At 35.9% G+C, this 16,664-nt stretch overlaps 1 protein-coding gene across 1 annotated transcript in view; it reads left to right on the top strand.

The window, feature by feature from the left end:
• Positions 1 to 16,664, top strand: part of cntnap5a (contactin associated protein family member 5a) — a 199,469-nt gene that overhangs the window by 153,695 nt on the left and 29,110 nt on the right. The window contains exons 18-19 of the mRNA XM_055022388.1: positions 10,833 to 11,072; positions 14,858 to 15,079. Coding sequence (XP_054878363.1) covers positions 10,833 to 11,072; positions 14,858 to 15,079 — 462 coding nt within the window. The remainder of the gene's footprint in view (positions 1 to 10,832; positions 11,073 to 14,857; positions 15,080 to 16,664) is intronic.

The raw sequence follows: 16,664 nt of genomic DNA on the forward strand, positions 1-16,664 counted from the left end.
CATTACAAATTATGCAAGTGAAATTTTATTTTTTTTTTTTACTATATATTAAAATTTTTCAGTGTTTGTTTTTATGTTGAATTATATTAGGTGACCTTGAGTGTCTAGAAAGGTGCCTACAAATAAAATGTTTTATTATTATTATTATTATTATTAAGAGAGAAAATAAATAAATAAATAAATAAAACAAAAAAACAAAAAACAGCCAGAAATAGTTTATACACTCTCACTAAAGGTGGGTTAGCTTTTTTTCAGAAAAGAGCCGTCCATCATCTAGTTTAGGGAAAATATTTGTCAATTATCATGTGCTGCAGCAAGGGGACAAAATAGCTTGCTCCATAAAGTTGTAAAATTCAGAGTAGTAGTCTCAATTTATTTTAGAAAAGTTGACAAAATGAGGAGCAAAGTGGTAAAGAATAATTTAACTGATGCAGGTGTTTCACTACCCTCGGCTTGTTCGCTGCAATAAACTGAAAGTGAAGGCTACACCTGCTGTCTGATTAAATCAGACAATTATTGTATGCCCTTTATGACTTAGAACAGTAAATCTCAATTACATAATGGTTAGACTTATTGTCTGCCACTCTTTTGCCATTGCTACCGTATCTGTATATTGGTGGTTAGAAAAAATGACACAATCATGCAAACATTCTAGACAAGAGATAAAATATTTGCTGTATATTGTAGACACTAAGACGTGTTGTGCAGTTTGGTCTGTTTCGGTTCAGTTAGCACTAAAACAAGGTGATCCACTCACCTTCAGTCTGACACAATCATTAGAAGCAGTGTTTACATGAGCTAATCAACCACCACTGTGTTCAGACGATCACTAATGAAAACATAATGTACAGGGGTGAATGTTCTGTTTTGCACTTTTTACCTACTTTTTATGTGGGAAATGTTTTTGTGTATTTTAGTGTTTATTTCTCTTGATACAGTTGAACATAATCTCTACTCTGTTGGCTCGTTGAGCTGTTATCTGTTGGCTGCCATGGCAATGGGTCTGCATGTAGAGTAAAGCTGACACAGTGAGAAAAAGCGGAATAGAAGTAGTTTTGGGATGTTCCTCATTTGTTCTCTGTGTTATTTTACATTCTCTGTGGCACACTGCAGCTGCTGTAATATGGAGGACCAAACTGTCATAATTAAAAATAAAAGCAGAAATGTATATATTGTAGTAAACACAAATGTTGCACATTTTTTGCGTGCTTTCAAGTTATAAGTGCATGTTGCTAGCTGATACATTGATTATGTATCTTGCCAACATGTTTGCCACAAATGAATTAGCACAACTTTTTCTTAAATTTAAGTTATTTTTGTTATTAAGATGTACTGTCAGTAGTAAAAACAAATGAATATATAATTCAAACATATGAGCACGTATGCAATTAGTTATTGCACTGATTGCACTGATTACTTCAGAAAGATTGTTCCCAAAATTGCCTAGATTTTCTGACATATATTCTTCAAATTACTGTCTATTTGACAACAACAATTTAAATGCTATTTAAATTAAATAATAATCTCTCAAAAACAGGATAAATCTACAGAATATTAAGAAAAATGTTAAAATCATCAAGGTCATGTTGCAGATGTGTCTATGCAACTAAAGGCCAACTGCAGAGAATGACAGAAAATCTCCTTTTCACCTTTTACTCTTTTTTTTCTAAAACATGCATTGAAAATCAATACCAGTACTGTCCAATGTAAAAGCTGAGACAAAAATACTCTGATTTCTAGTTATCTGTATAGTTCAGGTAACCATCAGCACGGCAGTAAAAACTACAGATACAATTTTGTTTTTCTGCAGGAATCCCCTCAGCCAGCCTCCAGTCCTCCGATTGTCTTAAGTAGAATACTCTGTGTGTTAAAAAAGGTCATCCAGACCACAAAACAGACATCAAGCATGCTCTACATGTGTTAAGTGTCAGCATTTGAGAAGTTGGAAATGAGAAAATGTTGGCATCCATTAACCTCCGTAACCCTGGAACTGTGGTATCTTTGTTACAAATCAACCTATTTCAATGCAACACATCAAGGTATGCATAAATATGTATTTATAAGTATCAGGTGTGACGCTGGAGGTCAAACAGGAGGTAGCAGAGAAGAAAAAGTCCAGTTATTGTTCCAACCTGGAGAAAGAAACAGTAAATCTGAGGTTTTAGAATTTGAGACTCATCAGCACAGTCTGTCACACTGAGGATGGACAGAAGAAACCGAATGGCCGACCCAGTGTTTTGGTGAAGTTCCTGCTACTCTACTCAATCAGTGGATCTGGCTCTATAATTACCGGTACTGATAAGTACAACAGAAAAAACAAGCCGTCCAACTGCTTTCCGGCACTTAGTAATATGCACTGCAGCTAGTCTCTGACTTTGTCCATCTGCTGTTTGTTGCTGCTGATGAACATTGGACAGATTGTGTTTTACTAGCAACAGCTGCTGCAACTGAGAAAGATAAGCATTTAGAGGAATTACAACAAATCTGCAAGTTAAAACCACAACGGTTAGGACAAACATTGCAAGTAAAATACAGACTATTAGTAAGATAAAAATATAGTATTTTTTAATTTGAATCTGAATAAAAACTTCAGAAATATTATTTGGAAGTGAATTAAATAAGTCTGGTTAGCCTGCCTTTCTTATTAATCAGAGAGGGAGAAGAGAAACAAAACTAGAGTTCTTAAAAAAGTTCATGATGATTTTTAAGAACTCTGGTTTCGGTTGAGAAGTTCGGCAACGGAGGAGCAGGAACCCTGGATCTGTAGGTTGGTTGTGAGGCTGAAGGGACCAACCAAGAGGATTTGGAGGCTGGGATTTAGTGTCCACAGGGCTGAAGCAAACAGACGTGGAGCTTGACGTCTGCAGGGCTGTGGCACGAGGAGAGCTTAACACTTTGATAGCTGGCCTTGAAATTTTCCCTTTAAGACCGAGGTATGTCTTGGACCATGTAGAGGCTTGGGAGCTGAGGCGGGTCATTCTTGAGCCCTTGAGAGCTCTAGAGACTGGAGAGCACTGAGGAGCTCAGGAGCTAGCCGTGCAGCCTGGAACCCTAGAACCAGTTCTACATAAGCAGCCACTGGAGAAACCTAACAAAACTAAAACAGTAAAAAATAAGTAATAAATAAACTAGAAACACTAAGAACTGAACTGAATAACAAAGAAACAAAATCTAAAACCAAATCAAACCCCAGCTGATGTTTTAAAAAGCTACAGATTTTAATTAAAAGCAGTTAGATTATGTTACACATTTTCTCTTTAATTTGTGGTGTAAAGGCCTTAATGTTGAGCAACATTTGTCGAGGACTAAGGCCTCCATACATGGGTTGTGCTTTATACCTGTGTCATCTCACCACCCCTCTCTTCCAGTTCACAGAAGGACTAATTATGTCACATTTTTGAGATACATAATACACCCAAAAAATATTCTCTGATAAGATGAAAAATACAATAAAGATAAATTCATTTTCGACCATCACTGTGGTCTGTAGGTGTTGCTTGTGCATCAGAGTCACAGGAATACCAGAAACACAGAACAAAGGGACCAACTTGGGACTTTTGCTTGTAGAACAAAATACAATTAATTGCATCAATGCCCCTCCAAAAAACCCAAACATTAAGTTAGTTAACTGTTCTGATGTTCTGATGCTGTATGTGACTGAGGTCCTGTTCATAGAAACGCTGGGATTATATAATGATTTATAGAATCATTTTATAATGAGTCAGATTAGATAAATTACTGGTTCCAGCAAAGTAAAAGAATCCTCAAATAATGCATTTGCACTTGCTTGCAGTGTTGAATCAAAGTATGTTCCAACACAGAATTATCAACACAGTTATCAAAAAGTTACTCTTTATAAATTAATCCAGAGTAAGTAGAGTGAGTTGTTGAGACTGTTCATCCACAAAGTCCAAATAACTTAGTGAAAGTGAGTGTTGGTAGCAATTAGATGATATAACAATGCATTTCATTTTTAATTAAAAACAATGTTTGCATTTACAGTGTACTAGGAGAAAATCATTTTTACATTATTCATTCAGAAAAAACCCAAAAATGTACATTTAGAGACTAAAATACATTTAAAATTATGATAGTATGGAATTATAAATATGAAAATATATAATTTAACAGTTGGAAGACGTAATATTGGATTTTATTTAGATGAGTAATTAGATATTGACGTTACAGTAGGTGTAAGTCAATATACCTCATGCTAGGTGTGTTTTGTTTTAGCTGTGAATTCTTCTGTATTATAAATGTTGAAGGTCACATCCACATCTGATTAGGTCCTGGTAATCCCTACTGGTTTTATGTGGCCCTGAACAGGCTGTGTAATTCAGGTGCCCCCTCCCCTTTATTAAAATGATGTAAAATTGACAATGATGTTCCATGGCTCTGATATTTGAGCCATGAACTATGTAAGTAAGAGAGAAACAAAGAGCAGATGGCTGACTTTCTGTACTCCTTATATGTAGCTCCTTTCATCTATATGGGTGTGGCGGGAAACAAGAGGCTTGTAATGAGATACCAATTTCACAAAATCTAATGTGTTTGGTCTTTTTTTTTTTACAACTCTACTGATTATGGTGCATGGCTATTGTCACTGATTTGTTGCATATCTGCTGCAGTTATTTCCTCTGACATTTAAATGTCTCCAATTTAAGAGACACTCTTATAGGATGTCATAAAAAACATTTTCTTTCTTTTTAATAAAATCTAGATATAAGGAAGCTGCCCAAGCATCTAATAGCTCATTTACTTTAAAAATAATTTACTAAATAAGGACAGATGGAGGTCACAGTCCTCTGTGGGTCTTAAACATCATTTTCATAAAGCACAAAGGGGCCATTTCATTTTTAGCTAAGAAAACAAAGATATAGTGCACAGAACCATTGATCTTACAATACTTTTGCACTTGTATTTCAGTATTTGCATTTTGATATGGAAGATAGTGCAAACACAACCTGGAAGTAATGTTGTAAAGCATCTGAGATTTATTTCATGGCTAAACAAACCAACTGAATGCTAGCTAAATAACTACTTCATGGGGTTGCTGGTAGATATGAAAAGACTAAAGAGATGTGTGGAACACAAACCAGGAAGGCAGGTAGTGTAGCTCTACAGTCCCCTTGGGATGCCAGCGCAGACTGTCTAAGACATGCTTCAGAGTACAGAAGTGATGGAGAATAAAACGAGCGGCGCCGAGGAAAATTAACAAACAAACCAACTGGCTTTGTCAGTTTTTACAAGAGTCCAAAAGAATCCCGGGCTACGGATTATTGCCCCAAGTTTTCTGTTCACAGAGCATGGATTCAAATGTTCTACACAGCGAGTCACCTTCATTCCAGAGTCCCTGACAACTGCGATGAACCTAGCACAAAGTTTGGTATGGAAAAAGTACAAAATGAATGTTAAAACGAATCAGAATAAAGTGGGGATTCTATTATATGCAGTCATAATCATGAAATTCCATTCCTACTAGGCTTGATTGTCAGATTAAATGTAGGTGTTGAAAGTAAAAGCTTGAGGCTAGAAGTAAACATAATTATGATTGAGCCAACATGTCTGTATTGAAATTGCTATTGCATTGAACATCAGTAATGTTCACTTATGAACATTACTGATGTTCATCAGTAATGGCTGAACATCAGCCACAAGCCCTACACAAGTCCATGTGATGGACCTGCATAGGGTTTACCCCACCTTTCACCTTGTGACTCATAGCGATAGGCACCACCCTCCACACTCCCACATGACTCAGAAGGATCAGCGGGTACACTAAAATGTGAATATTATGTTAAAATGCAGTCTTTCTTGTCAGTCATTTCTGAAAGTGAAACTCAAATATTATATAGAATCATCACACATAATGTGACATATTCCAAGTCTTTGTTTATTGGATTTTGGTGTTTATGGCTTATAGATTAAGAAAATCCGAAATGTAATGTTTCATAAAATTTAAATACTGTGAAAATGGTTTGGGGTGCCATGTCATCTGCTGGTTCTGGTCCACCGGGTTTTCTGAAGTCTACTGTCAATGCAGCCATTTATAAGGACATGCTTGAGCACTTCATGCTTTTTTCTGTTGAGACTCTGGATGGAAATGTTGATTTTATTTTCCAGCAGGACTTGGCAGGTGAATTCTTAGAATATCTGTGGGTTGTTGTCAAGCCCATTCTCTCAAAGATGAGAGACACCAAACCCAACGAGGCAGATGAAGGCAGCTATCATAGCAGTCCGAGCTTCCATTCCACCACATCAGAACCACAGGCTAGTTGCCTCTATGCCATGACGCATTGATGCAGTAATTCATGTAAGAGGAGGCCAACCAAGTACTGAGTGCATAGAGCACATGTGTCAAACTCAAGGCCCGGGGGCCAAATCTGGCCCGCCATAGCTTTTTATGTGGTCCTCCACAGACTGGACTAAATACTAAGTGTGATTAAATATTAGATTATCAATCATATCAATACAGTTTTTATTTGTTTACTGCCAATTTATATCAATCAATCCCTCCAGTTTCTTGAGAATTTAGTTGATGTATTTATTATAGTCCATGATTTATACAGCGAGTAAATAAAAAGTCTCATTTATTATTAGTTCCTGAAGAGACTGAAAAGATGTTCAAAAATATTATGTAATTTTAAGAATTTATTGACATATTAACAGTTTGTGAACAGGTTTGGCACAACCGGCCCTTTAAGAGCCTTCATGATCTTGATTTGGCCCAAAACGAAAATGATTTTGACACACCTGGCATAGAGAGACAGTTTTCAGAAGTCTGACATTTGTGCATAAAACATCTCTCTTTGATTGGTCTAAAACAGTGTTCCTCAAACTTTCTCAGGGGAGGAGCAGTAAGCCCATTTAACAAACAGTCACGGTCCACCTCGCCAGAAATTGCACCACGATAACACATCTTAATACATGATGCAACCTGAATTTAAAATATTAGTGACAATACAATGCAAACACTTATTGTTGTTTTCTTTGTTCATCCTAATGAGAAGAGTGGTGCTGTTTGGTGACTGGCCACGACAAAGCCATGAATACATCTACTTGGGCATTTTGAGTTATTTACCCATTATGAAAGTGTCTCATCAAACCCATGAAAAAAAAAAAAGTTGTTCTTATCTATCAAGTGTTGCGTGCATTAATAACATTTGTGATTTAGAAGCACAATTAAAGGACATTAGACTGGAGCTGCTTTAAAGGGCAGCAAAAAAATTATTGTCTGCACTGAAATTAATTAAGACATTTCTATTGTTGAAATATGGTTTTAAATTAGCACAATCGTACACAGGGTAACCTTTACGTTAAGACAAACTTAGATAAAGATCCAGGCTGGGGCAGCTGGTGATTCTCTGAAACTTACATAAATTTCTAATCAGAAGACAAGTCTTATACTCCCTAAGGAGGGTTTCCAGACAGGGAGTGTATTTGCTATCAGGGCAATAAATTCTTACTCAGGTTTGAATAGTTCAGGCAAAATATTAAAAACTATAGAAGTCCATTACAAAATATAATCAAACATATTAAGATATTTCTTTAAGCATTAAACAGCATGTTTTGAATTAGTTTAAGATCCAAAACTTATAGTTAGTATTTTTTAGCATTAGATTTTGTTTCAGTAAAACACAAACACGTTCTAGTTCAATCACTGAGGCAGAAAACCAAAACAGGCCCAGGTCATAAATTTGGTCTAAGGAGTGCTTGCAGGAGACGCCTGGTATGGCAAGACCCAGTTTGACAATCCATATATCTGCCTTTGGAGCTCTTTAGCAAGAGATAATAAAATTAACATTGGAACAGCCCTGCAAGAAGAGGGCACACCTTCTAATGCATAATATTTAAATTTATGGAATACACAGTCTTATAAAAAGTTTTGTTTACAACAGAGAATTTGAATCTCTTTGTGCTGAGTGAGTGATTCCCAAAGATGCATCTTTGTTCTTTGTTTTTCTTTTTAAACTCATTTCAAGTATTTTTCTATTTGTCATTTTTGTGGACTGTTAATTTCTGGGTGAGATGCTTATTGTAACATTTTGTATGCATTTGAATTCTCTGGATAAAGCTCTAGATATCTGAAGTCTGATGTCGTATGATTGCTCTTTGTAGACTCAAGAATCCGAGACAAAAGAGGAAAATTAATGAGCTAAATCAAGTTATTCCTCTTTAATTCTTAACACTATCAATTGCATTTATTTATTGTATTTATTTAATTAAATTACTTTTTTTATTAAATAAAAACAACAATTGATGTTTGCCTGAAAACAGTTATAAAAAACGTACAACAATTCTGACTAACTGGATCAATTCATACTATTAGCATGAATTGGATTCATTGGATTCCTTCAGCATTTGAAGGAATCCAATCGCAAGTGAACAACACATCAACACTCAGCAGCTATTACTTGGCTTCCTCTGATCATATAACGTTTCTGGAGTTTTTTTTCCTCTGGCATCTGCATCTTTTCTTTTGAGTAACCTGGTGTTAAGCCACTTTCCCATCATTATTTTTAACACAATCCTTTAGTAAGCTAGCTGTAGCATTGCACTTTGAGCTCACATCTCCGCAAATAAATGGTTGTTTACATCGAGTACCTCACGGACCACTAGGGGGCGCCCCTCAAACCACCTGTTGTTTCAGGGTCCACAGATTGAGAAAGACTGGTGTAAAGTAATTCAGCATTTTTCTGAGACATAGAAGTTTGGGTATGATTTACGTAAGCCATAATCATAAAAATACGGAAAAAAGGTTGGAATATTTTACTCTGTGTATTTATTTCTAAACAAAAGGCTCTTTCACTTTTTGAGACGACTAGTAAGAAATACTGCACTTTAATGTAATATTCTCTTTTTTAGATGTACAAAATTGATGGATGTAATATTCTAATCTTAAAGGTTATGTTTCAATAAGTTGAAGGCATCCTAATTTTTTTTAAAGCTTTTATTGGCAGTGAATCGACAGGAAAGTGGGTAATGAGAGAGGGAGAAGACATTGGGTAAAGGTCATCAGGCTGGGACTTGAACTTGTGATGGACTCCTCAAAGACTAAGTTGTGCTTTACCCCTGCACTGCCACAGCACCCCAAAAAGTTATGATAATAAACAGAAATAAAACCTTGAAGACATCCATATCTGCAAAATTAACCAATATAATGTGTTTCACTTAGTCATTGAGTAAATGAATTGAGTAACCTTCAGTGCCATTATAATGTATTGAATATGACTGTATATCTACATGGTGATCTGTCAATATTTTACATACAGTGGATATTTCTTAGCATATTTGATCACTTTTAGAGGAGTTAGTAACAATGAGGGACCAGACCTTAAAATAAACTCCAATCTCATAGCATTTGATCCTAGCTTTTTTGATATAAATTGTTTTATTTATTAAAAAAAAAAAAAAAGAAAAAAAAGCCTTAGATCACCATCTAATTCTGATTTACAAGCAAACCTAAAGTTGTTTATACTGAAGTCAACACTAAGAATAGAAAACACATATACACATATAAATATGAATAGAAACAGATGAAGACATACATAAGGTTCAAGGCTTTGTAGCAAGGTGAATAACAGGCCTGGAGGGAAACACATAGTAAAGTGGCTTTCCACTATCAAGTGTGGGAGAAGGATTAATACAGTACCTGTAATTCAGGATATACCACAAAGGATTATATAGAAATTTGGTAGGTAGAGATGACTAGAATGTGATTACTGTTGTCAGGACATGTGAGAGGGAGCAGCAAAAACAATGTAAAGATGAGCTGCTGAGTGGGCAGCTCATTCCATACAGAGAGACCAACAGCCTCAGCAAGAAAGAATCATATAATTTGTTTCATATTTTACCTTCATCTTGAGTTATCAAAGAATGTTTTTGTGGGGTTTTGACTGGATGTGCAGACCCAACATAAAATTATATTCCCAAAAAGACATTATCTGTATTTTATCCATACAAATGCATATCTTGTGAACCATCACTGAATTTTTAGCAAATTCATAATAGTCTATGAAAGTATGTTATTTTTTTATATGTACACTAAAAATGGTGATGAAGTGGACAAAAAGTTTATACAAGTCACATAAACAGATGAGACTTAAATGTTCTAAAAATTCCCAACAGTGACATCAAACACTAGATTTGATACAAGAGAAACAAAACATCAATTTTTCTTTCAGTAGTATCAGAAGCCTTTTTATCCATTCAGCCTGCAAAACATGACAACTGTGGGTCATGCTGTAATATGAATCCTGCTACAGGGGCCTCAGCGGGGAGAAGGGTTAATAGCACTAAAAACAGCACAGACACACTGCATCACAACCTGTAACACTGGTAGGTAGAATTCTACTTGAAAGAGCTTGAATTCAGATGAGGAAACGTATAATGAATGCATGCAGCAAATACAGGCAGAGCTTCTCTTCATCTAAAACAATACAGCATTTAACAAGCTTCATTTATCAGCCTTAAGGGATTGTGAAAGGAGATTATGCCTTTAGGTTTGTGATTTTTTTTTCTCTCTCAGATAAATTACTCTCACAACTGTATGATTTATTTTCCATCCAAAGTCATCAGTCTTCCATCTCTGGGAGGGAAAACCTGGAGTGTAGAAGCACGGTTTGAGTTTCTCTCTGAAACTGATGAAGGCAAATAGTTTGTACCATTAGTTTAGATGAGGTTTTTATCCATAAATGCCTAAAATGTTTCTCTCGATTCATACTGATTGTTTATGGTATGGATGTTTCATAAATAGCAGTAGCTATAAAGTTACTGCATTTTTACTGCAAGTTACTGCATTTTTTTTCATCTAAGTGGTAATATGTTTTCAGGGGGAACAGCATCCCAGCAGAGAGGCTTCTTGGGCTGCATCAGGTCTCTTATGGTCAATGGCATGACCTTTGACCTGGAGGAAAGGGCTAAGATGACCCCTGGGGTGAGCTCTGGCTGTCCAGGGTACTGCAGCGGCTCCAGCAATCTTTGTCACAACCGAGGCCGCTGCATTGAGAAGAGCAACGGTTACATCTGTGACTGCTCACAGTCTGCATATGGAGGAGCCACCTGCAACCAAGGTGAGTCCCACTCTGAGTGTGTAAACAAAAGATACACAGTGTAATTCTTTTAATCAATTAAGGCTGATTGTAGCAAACAGAAAATCAATCACTGTCAAGGTTATTCCATTACAGAGAACCAATAGGAATACGAGCAATGCAAGAGACAATTAATACCTGTCCCTACTGCAGAGTGTGAAGGCATTTAAAATGCATTAGAACAAATTATCTCCTTCAGTATGGGCACAGCCTGCACAGACTGGAGCGGGGTAGGCTGAGCAACCTGCAATCTGACCAAGTAACAAAGAAACAAAGTGAACACTGTGAGAACACAGATGAAAACTCCGCCTGAAGCTGTGGCGAACCATTCTGCACAATTCCACTGTTGGCTGCTGATTATGAACCGAGATCTGAAAAAAGCAGGAGGTTTAGCTTTGTTTAAAAACCTGCTTCTACCCTCCATTTTTATGACACAGAGTCATAAAAAGAAGTAAATTCAATGGCATCAAAGAGAGTAACAAGTTTGTAAAAAAAAAAAAAAAAAACTAACAAAAAACAACCTGAAAGAAAACAAAGAACAAAAGCATGGCTTATTCAAGATTGATATAATCATATTTGTAAAGATCTTATTGGGATTAGAGCAATAACCATAATAATCAGCTCCCTCCACAGATTCTCTATCAGACTCAAGTCACATGCTACATGGAGTCCTCCAGAATGTTCATATTACTTTCAGTCTGAAGAAACATGTTGACGAACTGAATCTGCCTGGGGTATGAACAATTTTAGCCCAAAACGTTTCATTCTCTTTCGGCCATCCATGCCGATACCTCTGTTTATAGCTCTGTTAATCACTAAGATATGATGCTTTTAAATGTCTTTCTGAATGTACTGATTTATATTTCTGAATTAGTTATAAAAAAAACTATTTAATAGCTGGGAGTGTGTGGTCAAAATTCACCAGTATAGCAGATGGAATTGTGACTTTCTGTGTAGATCTAAAAACAGGCACAGCCAAATTATTTCACTAGTGAACAAAGCAGTCAAGAGGGAACAGAACAAATGAAGTACTGAGTCACATAGAGAAGCCTGAATACTTTCCTCATCAACACAGGATGTAGACAAACTTCACCAGCTGGTTCTGTTGGACCCAGTTGAGGTAAAACAAGGATGTATTTGGTTATGGACTGCTGCTGTTTGGTTTACAATCAGACAATTATTAATTGTTGTCTGATTGGGTTACAGTCAGGGAATAATTCATTTTATTTATCTTTTTTTTTTTTTGTCAAGGGGTGGTGCACGTTAATCAACATCATACAATGTAAATTTGCCCAAGTTAGCTTAACTAAACTCATTTTCATCTGTGTGATGAGATGAGCTGGAGAGGGGTAGGCTCAGCAATCTGACCAAGTAACAAAGAAACAAAGTGAACACTCTGTAAGAACAGAGCCCGAGGTCTACAGCTGGAGGTCTTATTTGAAAAGCCCAAAATATGGCCTCCGGCTGTAGGATCAGTGCCTAGTGTCTACAGAAGAGGGATAGGTTGATTTATTGCATCTCATGGTGGAACTCCAGCTGAAGTACAGCAGACAGGAAATATTCATTCACAACTCTTACAGGAAGCCAGATATGAATGACTCCTAGACTAATACTTTTTCAAATCCGTAAAATAAATACTAAACTACACAAATATTTTTAGATTGCAGATATTTTAATCATATCATTACAGATTAATGTTATATTACAGTAGGGCTGTCAGTGTTAACATGTTAAGACATGCTATTCAATCTGTTAATGATACTGCTATTAATAAAAAGTTAATATTACATTACATGTTTGGTTTGAGATCATGACACATTTTAGAAAACATTCATACAGTCCAAATCATACAGTTTGATTTGGACTTCATGGGCAATCTGATTCAGGGGCTAAAAATTCCCCAGGATGACATCATAAAGGGATTGGGGCACAAAAGAACCTGAAAATGAACTGTGCTTCATCTATCAGTTGGCCTCTTAAGAAGTTTGGTATTACTTGTTTGTATGTGTACTGGAGTAAATTTACCTTAGTTGCTGTTGAGTATATGGAGACTACATTACCTGATTTCTGCTACAAAAAATTTATAATTGTTTGCATTTGTATTAGTCGGAATGAAGCAGGAGGGGCTTGTACATCTGTGTGCTTATTTGTATTTGAAGCTTGCAAAGTTAGGCACAGCGATTAATCATGATTAATAACAGTGCCAGAGTGTGAATAATCTCTGTCAATCCCTTTTCTAATGGATTTACAGTACCAATTTAAACGTGAAATTAAACTATATCAGAATTATGTAGTGCTTATGAAGATACTCAAAGATGCTTTTTTAATGAAATCAGTCATCATCATGATAAGCAAGCTATTGCATTGTAGCCACAGTTGCCCTGGTGTTAACGAAAAAAAATATATATATAAAATATATATATATATATATATATATATATATATATATATATATATATATATATATATATATATATATATATATATATATATATATATATATATATTTATATATATATATATATTTTTTTTTTTTTTTTTTTTTAAAGAATCCATGACAGTACTACTGTGTCATAAGTGAACTATTTTTTATTTACTTTACATCCAACAAACTAATTTTGAATGAAGACATTCAGAAGGGTAATGCACTTTAAAAATGTGATTCTTAAACGTGATCTCAAGTCACTGTGTATGCTTTTATTTTGCAGAGCTTTTCACACACACGCACATGCACCCACGCGCACACACAGACATCAGACATCAGAGCTGTGGTTGCAGGAAAATCACTCTTTCTTCATTTTGTTTCAGTAGTTTTGTGTGTGTGTAAAGGTAGTGGTGTGTGTAGAGCTGTGGCAGCCAGCATTGATGTGCATTGGAAAAGCAGTCGCCTCGTCTTGATCCATTTTACTGCTGTTTGCTGGCAGCAAGGATATGGCACTACTCAGCCTCTCTCAATGCAAATATGTTGTTGCAGCAATGTAAAGACATTGAGCAGAGTGTACCACCATACTCTCGCTCCTACTCACCCCCATCATCCTTTATTCTGGAGAAAAAACTGGGATTTGAAGACGGCATTTGATCTTATGCTTGAAAAAACAAAAGAAATCAGTCACTCTGCAGCAGTACCGGTAGCACAATGGTTCTGTGGTGAAGTCCTCATTAACATCTGTTTGAAGAAACTCTCCTGTATGTGTGGAATCATAAAGTTTTAGGAGAACTTTGGGTTTCCTCTGTTTTTCAGCCCTCCATCTCAGTGGTTATATAATATCAACACAAGGAAGGCTGATCCTGCATGCTCTACTTTCAAGGCTTGTTTTAACGCGCCATGCTTGTCTGGGAGGACAGGCTCGAGAACTGTGCCAATTTTACACATCAAAGTTGTTTGTAGGTCTCAGAAAGTAGCACTGGATGAGGGAGAAAGAAGCTGTGTAAAGGCTTCTGGGCCTGCAGAGGGATCCGTCTGATAAATTGCCCCAAGTGATGAGACATGAAATACAGCAACTCTTTTGGATGTAACCAGGCTCTGCACGATGGACACTAATGTTGGTTATTTTAAGATTGTGAAAGTCCTTCTAGTTATCATGTGCTTTGTTTTATAGCACTATGTCTTTCAAGAAATTTGTTGTTTTGGGTCTGTTGATTTATCTTTTGATGTAATTTAAATGCCCTGTCGTCTTTTATTTCAACTGTAAATGCAAATGAACCTAGACTTGTGAACTCTGTGCTGATAACATTGCACTGAGGTTTTTCTCCTTGTGTCCCTGCAGAGGTGTCTGTGTCCTTTGACAGAGATTCTTCAGTGACCTACACCTTCCAGGAGCCCTTCTCAGTGATGCAGAACAGAAGCTCTCAAGCTTCCAGTGCATTCACCGAGAGCAGGGCCAGAGAGGACATGGCCTTCAGCTTTGTTACCTCCCAGAGGCCGGCCATGCTGCTGACTGTCAGCACCTTCACTCAGCAGTACATTACAACCATCCTTGCCAAAAATGGTAAGAATGTACATGAAGAACAAATTCACATGTGAGATAAACAATAGCAATGAACTATGGTGCATGAAAAAGTGAAAATGACAGTTTGGCAGTGCTATATCTGACAGATTTAAAGTATGGACAATGTCTATATTTTTGTTTATTTGTCTGTATTTAATTTTTTCTTTATAATCCAAAATGATACAGACACATCTAAATAATCCCTAAAAACAACAAAAAGTTCCCAGAAGGAATTGTTTGATTTGGATGTTTAATGCACAACTTCAGCTGGTCTCAGTCCCGCAGAACCTGCTGGGTTTTCACCCACAGCAATCTTATAAAAACCAGAAAATATTTAGTGAGCGCTCTGCACCAGAGCACTGTGTTTTGTTTTGTTTTTTGTTATTTGCCCAATTTTTTAACCATTCTGGAGAGAAAGGTTATTCCTGACTGAGTTTCCAGGGTGGTAAACAGCAATCTGCAGGGACTGTTGCTGGGAACACTTTGTGTTTGTAGCGCTAATATCAATGGAATAAAGCCCGTCTGTTTTTCAGGTAAAGCACCCATTACTTTTCCAGGTGGCAAGATGTTAATCAAAGGGAGAAGGGACGCCTCAGAATGTAAAGGGTGTTCTTTCAGTATTTTCTTTAAAAATAATTTACTATGTCCTTACTGAGTGATATAGGTGCTTTGGATGCTATAAGTAGTGCTTCATGTATTTACTAGTCTGACCAGAGATGGTAGTAACATGTTTCCTGATTCTGATAAAGCTCTTGATCTCATTTCAGTTCCCCACTTTATATACACATAAATACACCTGACAGAGAGAGCTATTAGCTCAGATGTCATATGGGAGAAGGAGAATTAAAACTGTGTGACTTCTCAGAGTGCTTTGCCAGTACAGACACAACAGATTGTAACACAATAAGCGTCACCACAGTGAAATCATTTGACAGCTGACACGGATCAGCTGCTCTACACACCTGAATCTTGCACAGAGGGCTGCTTAATTGAGTAAACATTAAACACTGCTCAAGAGTTTCTATTGATACAGGGAAGACCTTACATTTTGGTTACCAAACTGGTTAACTTCCACTCAGAACTTGACCTGAACCTGCAGAGAAAGTTACCTGTGTCCTGTTAGTGATAAAGCCAGTCTCAAGTTGTCTTTCCTCATTTTTTACACTGAATTACAATTCCAACAAGTTTATAATAACTTCCTACAAGAAATAGAAAAAACAAATGTATTATATATTTTCTCAGAGAAGATTGATATATATATATATATATATATATATATATATATATATATATATATATATATATTATATATATATATATATATATATATATATATATATATATATATAAATATATATATATATATATATATATATAATATATATATATATATAAATATATATATAAAAAAAATATATATATATATATATATATATATATATATATATATATATATTTTTTTTTTTTTTTACCAAGCAGAGGAGTGTGATTTTAGAAATGGTATATACACATGTTACATTTTCTTAACTGGTAGACATTACGTAGTAAATCTGCTCTTGGTAAATGGACTGAACTAACTTAGTGC

The sequence above is a fragment of the Poeciliopsis prolifica genome, unplaced genomic scaffold, assembly GCF_027474105.1.
Source record: "Poeciliopsis prolifica strain line A6 unplaced genomic scaffold, Auburn_PproV2 SCAFFOLD085, whole genome shotgun sequence".
Taxonomy (NCBI): Eukaryota; Metazoa; Chordata; class Actinopteri; order Cyprinodontiformes; family Poeciliidae; genus Poeciliopsis; species Poeciliopsis prolifica.